The 8,857-nt window shown below is 44.5% G+C and overlaps 2 protein-coding genes across 2 annotated transcripts; one reads left to right on the forward strand and one right to left on the reverse strand.

The window, feature by feature from the left end:
* Nucleotides 1-1,230: 1,230 nt before the first annotated feature.
* On the forward strand, nucleotides 1,231-3,966 carry sqstm1 (sequestosome 1). Its single transcript, XM_085472281.1, has 8 exons — nucleotides 1,231-1,630; nucleotides 1,935-2,030; nucleotides 2,110-2,438; nucleotides 2,515-2,659; nucleotides 2,909-2,977; nucleotides 3,119-3,255; nucleotides 3,385-3,574; nucleotides 3,650-3,966. Exons 1-8 carry the CDS (start codon nucleotides 1,468-1,470, stop codon nucleotides 3,805-3,807), a joined length of 1,287 nt encoding a protein of 428 aa, XP_085328407.1. The 5' UTR covers nucleotides 1,231-1,467; the 3' UTR covers nucleotides 3,808-3,966.
* On the reverse strand, nucleotides 3,893-8,307 carry mrnip (MRN complex interacting protein). The gene is made up of 6 exons (XM_085472292.1): nucleotides 8,094-8,307; nucleotides 6,084-6,143; nucleotides 5,631-5,737; nucleotides 5,369-5,545; nucleotides 4,401-4,455; nucleotides 3,893-4,291 (listed from the first exon to the last, which is right to left on the reverse strand). Exons 1-6 carry the CDS (start codon nucleotides 8,151-8,153, stop codon nucleotides 4,010-4,012), a joined length of 741 nt encoding a protein of 246 aa, XP_085328418.1. The 5' UTR covers nucleotides 8,154-8,307; the 3' UTR covers nucleotides 3,893-4,009.
* Between the last annotated feature and the right edge of the window lie 550 nt (nucleotides 8,308-8,857).

Here is an 8,857-nt window from a genome sequence, read left to right on the forward strand (position 1 = left end):
GTAAAACAAATATGCCAGCAGTTTATCTCAGTTAACAAGAGGAGCAGGCATGTGTTTGGCTCCTTCACATAGAGGACATTGAGTTGTTGTGTGGGACACCAGTAGTCCATGTCTGTTGCTGTGACACTAGTTCATGTTTAGAATAGAAAATCTCAGCTCACTGATTTGATAGGGGCAATTGTGTGCCTAAACCACCAGGTCATTCAGTGTTCCCTTAGTGCCAAAATATAACAGATGTTGGTGTATTATAACTGAAGTAATGATGTTAAGTCCTTAAAGTCATATTCATGAAGCAATTTTTATTTTTGTATGATACCTGATTTATATGGATTATGGCTGAAGTAAACTAAAGCCTAAAATACTTAGTCATTTGTTTAATAGTAATTTAACATCATATAATTCACATATAAAACTATAAATTGTGATTTTAAATGGTTTAAAAGCATGTAGAATAGCATATGTAGGCAAGTATATTTCTCCGCTTTTTATTAAGAAGCAAAAACAAAAAGGAAAAAAAAAAAAGAAACAGGGCAGGGTTCAGTGGTTGAATCATCCGTCCCCACCAATGCCAAAACCAAATCTACACCCTTGTGGGTAGTGGATCTAGTCTTGTGACTCTGCGTCACCGTCTCCTGTCTGCAGTGACTCAGAGTCAGCTGACTGAAGAGTTGCTGCTGATTGGCCTAGGCTGACAGAAAAACAGTTAAGTTTAATAAACATGAAACGCGTCAAAGATCAATAAATCAGTCAGACCTGAGAACTTGGACACTCGTTTTGAAGTTTTAAACTTTATTTAAAATGTCCCTGAGTGTTTACTTGGTGTTTTTAGAGATAAAGGTTGAGTTATCAGTTGAAAGGTTTTATTGTCCAGATTTCAGGACCAGGTTTAAAACGCTTCAGTCACGTGACCATGAGCATATCTTTGGTTTTGATTGGAGAGTAAGCAGCAGAGCCCGAATGATTGATTTATTAATCCCGTCAGCTGTGAGCTCTGATCAGTCCGCCTAATTATTGATGATTAGTTTCATATCGAAAGCCTGCTCTGTGATCAGGTGTTGAAACCGTCTTGTAAGGATGACTTTGCGATATTTTATCATGAACTTTAAACAGGTCACATGACTCAGGGAAAGTACCTCATTGGAAAGCCGCTGAGTCATTCCTCGGTTGCCATTGGTCCTGTGGGCGGGACTCTGAGAAAAAGCCAATAGAAGGCCGAATCTGTGTTTACTTCCCTGACGTCACAGACGTCGTTTCCCACGTTTGTCGCGGAAGTAAACATAAAGCAGAGCGAGAGATTTCAAAGTGCGTCACAAACTCACCAACTCCCGGACCTGGACACCTCTCAGCGGACATAGACATAAACCCGGCCTCCGGTTGACTATCAGCGAACAACACGCAGACATACACCCAGCCTCCGGTTGACGATCAGCGTACAGAGACACAGGTGTACCCGGTGTCAGCGGCAGGATGTCGGTGACTGTTAAGGCCTACCTGCTGGGGAAGGACGAGGCGGTGAAGGAGATCCGCAGGTTCGCGGTGGATCAGGACGTGTCCTGCAGCTTCGAGTACCTGAGCAGGAAAACTGCGGACGTGTTTGGAAACCTGAACAACTTCAACCTGTTTTACCGAGGTGAGCGCGCGGGGGTTCAGATGAGGGATTTACACTCTGACCGCTTCCTGGATTCTTATTGATTGTTTTAAGTTGTGACTGTGAGAGTGAGGACGTAACTGAGTTAGTGCGCAGGCGCACACTCACCTGACCAGACTCACCCGTTTCCCTGTAAACACATGAAACCGTAATCAGTTGTCGAATTAATCTTTATTTATAGTCATGTAAACGGACAAACACCCTCAAAGTTAGTCTGGAATTATAAAGTCACCTGCAGCCTTTGTAGTTCACCAGTGTGTGACTAATGATGATGATGGTGTTGCAGATGAAGATGGGGACCTGGTGGCCTTCTCCTCTGATGATGAGCTCATGATGGGTCTGGGGTGCATGAAGGACTCCACCTTCCGCCTCTTCATCCGAGGTATGTTTGCAGTTTGTATAAATGTTATTGCTCGCGGTATCCGTCCTCCAGCTGTGGTAATATAGCTTCATTCTTACAGAGAAGAAGGAGCACAGACGGGACTTCCCTCTCCATGCTTTCCCTCCCTTTGCCTTTGGGCCTCCCCCTCCCCCTGCTGGAGGTCCTCCCCCTCCCCCTGCTGGAGGTCCTCATGCCCCACCCCATGGACCACACATGGGTCCGCCTCCTCCTCATGTGGCCCCACCCTACACCATGCACCCCAACGTTACCTGTGATGGCTGCGATGGCCCTGTGATTGGGACCCGCTTCAAGTGTTCAGTGTGTCCGAACTACGACCTCTGCTCCTCCTGCCAGGCTAAGGGGAAGCACACTGAGCACGCTCTACTGCCCATTTGGCACCCACTGCAGGTGAGTCTACCTGTGCAGGTCTGCAGGTGTCCTGTTCAGGCCCTTCAAAACATGACTGTGAGGCTGTGTTTTACAGTGGTTTCCTCGGGGGAAGTGGATGAAGAGGATGAGACACTGCATGTGGAACCTGAACCAGAACCAGGCTCAGAACCAGGACAACGACCCGGACCAGAACGAGTCTAGCCCTTCCAAACCTGTTGCTGATGCCAACACCCCCTCTGGTGAGTTCTGCCATCTTGGTTAAAGTGATACTTGATCAATAAGTCAGATCAGAGCAGATAAGGTCAGGAAGCGATGTACAAGAGGGAAAATGCAGCAACATTTCAAAATAAAAAGACCACGTGCGGACTGAATGGTCATGACATCAGAGCCGCGTTTGTGTGGCCCTTTAAACATCCTGTCACAGCACTAAAATAATGTTATGTGTGACATCTGTGTGATTTTAAAACATCTTTTATTTCTCCCTGCAGGCTCTCAGACCAACGTGGACTTCCTGAAGAACATTGGCGAGGGTGTGGCAGCCATGTTGAGCCCACTAGGTGAGTGTCAGTCTCATTTAAACAGTTGTTTGATGCTGTAAGGTAAAGACTATGATGTCACTGTGTTTGTGCATGTGAGATGAGTGAACATCTCTAGCTGGCTCTAAAACAGGAAGTGGTGTGTGTGTGTGCTTTACACAGGTATCGATGTGGACATCGACGTGGAGCACGAGGGCCAACGGACCAAGGTGACCCCACCTACTCAGAGTGGGGGGGGTGAGGGCGATGAGGAGATGGAGCATACGAGCAGTGAGGACGGGGCCAGTCTAGGAGCAAAGGTAACTTTTAATTTTATAAAACCTCAAAGTGCTTCATGATGTAAATATCAGAAGAAAGAACAATCAGCTGATCCTGACGGGACAGCAGGGAGGAAGAACTACCTTTTAACATCTCCTGTGACCTTTTAGCGTGGTGACCCTCAGGTGAGCAAGGACTCTGATGAGGAGTGGACCCACCTGAGCTCCAAAGAGGTCGACCCCTCCACAGGTGAACTGCAGTCCCTGCAGCCCGACAACCAGGAGCAGGGGCCCCTGTCTGAGGGGCAGGCGGGCCCCAGCGGGCTGAGGGAGGCGGCACTGTACCCACACCTGCCTCAAGGTAAGCTGGCATCCACACTCTGACTTTAGTTCTGTTAGTACTGACCTCTAAACCCTGCTGACCTCTTGCCCTCAGAGGCTGACCCCCGCCTGGTTGAGTCCCTCGCCTCAATGCTCTCGATGGGCTTCACTGACGAAGGCGGCTGGCTCACCCGCCTCCTTCAGGCCAAGAACTTTGACATCGGCGCTGCGCTGGACGCCATCCAGTATGCCAAGCAGCCCCGCCCACACTAGCACTGATGATATCATCACGATGTCACAACATGCATCTGATTATTTCTGCTCTGTTGTCTGAATGATAATCAATACTGTCCATTAATCAATGTTTCTGTTCTCTTTATTGATCATCATATAAACATTTCTGTGTGAGCAATAAAAGCATGAAGAAAAGCACAGTCTGTCAGAGTCTCCTCTTTAGAAACACACAAATGCACAATCACTCCGGGAGACGTTTAACAAGGAAGTCGTCGTCAAAGTTAAAGTCCTCGCCGCTGTCGAACATGGAGGTAACAGGAAGAAGAGGGCGGGGCCTGCTGATTATTCCAGAGCAGGAGGGAGCAGCGACACCACTTAAAGACTGACTCCACTCACCAACTGCAGGCTTCTCCCCCTCCTGCACCTTTGAGTCAGGGCTGAGGAAATTATCCCACCTGGTGTTGAAGAGGGTGGGGCTACAGGTGTTTATGGTTGAAGGTGTTTGGAGTTTCATACAGTTTAGCTGCAGAGAAGAGCAAAGGTTAAAGGTCAAGTACATGAGGAGGCATTCTGCTCTTCTCACAGTCTGAAGGTCATGGGTCTGAGCGCTGAAGGTGAGCAGCTCTGTTTACCTGTTCAGATGTGTGGACATCCTCTGGTCCTGCTTCCTCGGCTCGCTTCCTCTTCCTGTCACAGGTCAAAGCGATGATTTCAGTGTGATTAGTGATGCTGAACTCTAAGAACTCTTTGTGAGCCACTCATCATGAATGAGTAATGAACTGCTGTTCCTCCAAATGTCTTTAAAAACAAGTCTAAATTTATGTGGGATTTTCTCTGATCCACACAGGCTCAAATATGTACGCAAACCTCCACTGATATTTGGTTTAATGCTCCTTAGCAAGTTCCACATCGACCCCATGCTTCAACAAGCCTCTTTTCTAACAACATTCACACATTCACACTCAGATGGACGCATCGGAGAGCAACTTGGGGTTAGTATCTTGCCCAAGGATACTTGGCATGCAGACTGGAGGAGCCAGGGATCAAACCACCAACCTTCCGATCAGTAGGCGACCTGCTCTACCTCCTGAGCTACAGCCACCCCACAGATAAAGATGAAGGCGGTAACCCCAGCGAAGACTGTTTCCTTGAATCTTATTGAATTGAAACAACTAGAAGCTCAGTGTTCCAACATTCACATGTTAGGGTACAACACATATGCTACGGTAAGGTTGAGCCAGGACAACAGGATGAGATTGGGTACCAAGCCCCAAGTGGGATGGAAGAAGGATAGCTGTGAGAGGACCTGAATGACAGGATCATGGCAAGGCTTGAAACCTGGATCCTCCAAAGATCTACCAGATGACTATCCAGCTGATGCTTGTACAGGTGTTCCTGTAGTTCTTCTTTTATCGTCACTCTGTTCTGGCCAAAACTTTTAAAAATGCTGTACAAATAAAGCTGACTTGACTTAAATCTTTCAGTAACTAAGTTGAGCCGGAGGATCAGAGACGATCCTAAATTAATTCAACAGTTCCTTACCCTAACATTCATGCCTGTGATGATGATGATGCCTCCAACAACACCTGTCAACATTCACCTGTCAGTCATCTTGATGCCATGGAGCTGCCTTCGATTTCCTAAATCCTTCTCCTCAGGCTCTGCCTCATCGTCTTGCTCCACCTCCTCAGGTGTGTCCAAGTATTTGCTCCAGCGGCTCACCGGTTCGTCTGTCTGCTCCTCATCCTCCTGCTGCTCCTCCTGCTGCTCCTGCTCCCTGTAAACGGGAAAGACCTGTGAAGACCTGGTGGTGTTAAAAGACGGCGGGACTACAACACACAGTGGAACTGAAACCTGGTTACCATAGTGACCAAGAACGGCGCTCTTGCTCCTCCATCATGGCTCCTCTCATGGCGTTTAGTTTCTGAACGTGACGTCTGCAGTCTGCCGCATTGCCCCGCCCAAACTCCTACCGATCAATCAGATGAGATCGATCAGTCAGAGGATAAACTAAGAGCAGGCTGGTAAATGCAATGACGTCCTCACACTGAGCTGTTTATGTGACCTCTGATTGATAAGAAACACAGTTTATACATTAATGATACCCATGAACCATCCTGCGTGACACCCACGAAGACTAGCCAGAGAACAGAAAGTACAGCAATAAAGGTTATTCAAAGCAGTAGGGTACGAGTGAACAGAGTCAACAGGTGTTTTCTTTCTGTTTGTTAATGATCAATATAAGGTTTAGAACTAAAACATAAAAGCATGAATCGATGATATTGTTATTGATAAAGCGACTGATAGATTCTGACCTTCAGCAATGACTGTTTCTCTCCACACAGTTTACAGCTCCACTTTCTCGCCTTTTTCACCTGTCAGACAAAACATAGGGCAAAGAAATAAATGGACCTCATATTGATCTTCTGATTTTTATCCGTGATTGTTATTGTGATCCGTAGCATTATTGATAAACGATCAGCTGTTAATATCAGTGCCCTAGCCTATGTACCTATGTAAAGTGTTGGAGTGTTTACACTGTAAGGGTGGCGCTGTCACTTGGTGTTCGCTCTCTCTGGGGTAGAGTATCACTTCCTGTTCCTGTTCTAACACACAGTGGTGTTTTTGTGTAGCTTATCTGCATCTCCAATTTAATTCAAACTTCTAGATAATTTATTTCATAGTGTAATCTTCGCGTGCTTTGTGCAAGTGACAACACTCTGTGTTGATTCACCCGCTAATGGTTTTCACAGTATTCACTCACTAGCTGTGTCCCAAAACGTAGACTGCATCCTTCGGAGGACCCGGCCTTCGCGGTCTACTTGGGCCGGGTCCTAATCAATAATATAAATCAAATTAATTTCAATTACATTTGGAGAAACAAGCAACATTATATTAGGAAGAATGATATAGTGAAGTCATTTGAAGAAGGAGGTTTGAATGCGATTGATTTTGAAGCAATTGATGGTTCAATGGATGTTAACATATAACAAATTCATAGATAAATGTGCCATATCATGTACTCAAAGTAAATTCATTAAAGTTGTGAAAGCCATTCCCCCTGCAATGACTTAGATGGCTGGCCAGTTTAACCTATTCTTCCTCTATAATTTGTGTCCTTAATAATCAATGATCGCCAATTTAAAGGAAAGGCACGCAATAACAATTTTTTAAAGACAATTTTCACCAAACAACTTTTCCCTTCTCAACTAAAAAAAATATTTAGAGATTATAATTCAAAGTTTTTGACTATCTTTCCAATTCCACCTAAAGCAACAGAAAATCATTTTAAAATTTTAAATTCCATATATCCGTCCAACGACTATCTTCAGAAGAAATTCAATACAAACACGCACTTTCTGCAATACTGATATTGAGACTACAGAGCATCTTTTTTATTCATGTGAAAGTTCCAGATCTTTTTGGGATGGTTTTCAGTACTGGTTAACCTCTAAAAATATTGACTGCACGTCTCTAACTTTTCAAGTAATTATTATTATTTGACCTACGAACAAAAAAAAAAAAAATAGAATTTGGGATTAACAACTTTACAGTCGCAAATTTTTTCATTCACAAATGAAATTACTCCGATTTTTGCTGGCTTTAAATATGAAATCCTGCTGTGGAAGGCTTCATTAGACAAGTGTAACCTAAATAAAGTTCACACCTTACTTGAATTTTTGATTCAGCTTTTTAATTGATGTAGCTAGATTGTATGTGCGTACCTTTGTTTTTTACTTTTATATGACAGGTCACCTTACCTATGGAAGCCCGTTTCCACCACTAAAAAAAAAAAAAAAGGATATTAACTCGAAATTTCGACTTATTTTCTTGAAATTTTGACTTCGAAATTTCGAGTTACAGATCCTTTTTAAAAAAAAAAATTTTAGAGGCTGCTTTATGCTGTTTCTGGCCTATAATGTTCTTTAAATGTTCTTTGTTCGACGACTGCTTTGTCCTTAACCACTTATACCTGTATGTAACTTTTTGTTGACATGTAAATTAAGAGCTTTAATTAATATTTTGTTTGACAATAAAAAAAATAAATTTAAAAAACTCCTGGGATATCGTCACGTGTCAGCGCCACAGGAGCACCTCAGGTGACTTTGATTTTCTGGCGTCACACAGGTGAGCGTGGATACGGGTGCCTAATGTTTTGTCCACCATCACTGATGATGACTTCATGTTATAAACAGCGCGCGTTCACTGTGACGTCAGTGTGAGCCATCTGAGAACGGCTCCATTACTAATAAATACACTGATTCTCCAGCCTGAGAAAAGCACCTGCATGCTAACCCTGTTAGCCTCACGCTGTCCGCTCTCACCTGTTGCACCTGGAAGCTCTGACAGCGGAAACACCTGACGATGTGAAACTCCTGACCCATGGCCCCACGGTCCCGTTCTTCCGGTGTCCGTCCGGACTGTTCAGTTTTCGCGGGTCTGTTTCAACCCGGGTTCCACGTCACAGCTTGCGTGACAGCAGTAACGGCCACAGTAAGCGCGCCCCCTGCAGGCCGGAGGATGACGTGTTTCGGGGGCGACTCGAGGGGCTCAGCTCCCAGTCACATGTCAGGCGTATGTGGTCTTCTAATTAGTATTAGCAGAATATGCTGCTTGCTAATGTCGTCTGCGCCTCACATTTGAAAACAATTCATTCAACTGGGACACATGACAATGCCGTCCCCAAAAGCAGCCTTCTTAGTTTGAGGACTTCAGAATACTTTATTGATCCCTGGTGGAGACTTAATGTAGAGTCTAGGAAAAATCTCAATAATATACACAGGTTTTATAGTGGACCCTTTAAATTCAGCTCAGTTTAATTTATACATCATCAAATCACAACAGCAGTCACCTCAAAGTCCTTTATACTGTAAGACCCTACATTAATACTGATCATGCGAAAAAACGTCTTTTTAACAGGAAGAAACCACCGACAGGCTCAGCCTCTGTAGAGGAATACAGAACACAAAATGACTAATTAAGGGAATTGGAATAAGAACACCAAACCAGAAATCAGAATCAGGATTAAGAAAACAAAAATAAATGAAAAAAAGTTTAGGATCCTTGACTTGGGAAAAACCCTGTTTTA

This window comes from Copadichromis virginalis, linkage group LG2 (assembly GCF_057382275.1).
Source record: "Copadichromis virginalis isolate Kocher_CV1m ecotype Utaka linkage group LG2, C_Virginalis_male_GT1.1, whole genome shotgun sequence".
Classification (NCBI taxonomy): Eukaryota; Metazoa; Chordata; class Actinopteri; order Cichliformes; family Cichlidae; genus Copadichromis; species Copadichromis virginalis.

Excerpts from the sequence above, each read along its gene's own strand:
- sqstm1 (XM_085472281.1), top strand. The coding sequence starts at position 1,468 with ATGTCGGTGACTGTTAAGGCCTACCTGCTGGGGAAGGACGAGGCGGTG. Across the intron at positions 2,031-2,109 it reads CTTCCGCCTCTTCATCCGAG|AGAAGAAGGAGCACAGACGG; the intron begins GTATGTTTGCAG and ends TCATTCTTACAG. Across the intron at positions 3,256-3,384 it reads GGGCCAGTCTAGGAGCAAAG|CGTGGTGACCCTCAGGTGAG; the intron begins GTAACTTTTAAT and ends GTGACCTTTTAG.
- mrnip (XM_085472292.1), bottom strand. The coding sequence starts at position 8,153 with ATGGGTCAGGAGTTTCACATCGTCAGGTGTTTCCGCTGTCAGAGCTTC. Across the intron at positions 6,144-8,093 it reads AGAGCTTCCAGGTGCAACAG|GTGAAAAAGGCGAGAAAGTG; the intron begins GTGAGAGCGGAC and ends TTTGTCTGACAG. Across the intron at positions 4,456-5,368 it reads GGCATCAAGATGACTGACAG|GAAGAGGAAGCGAGCCGAGG; the intron begins GTGAATGTTGAC and ends GACCTGTGACAG.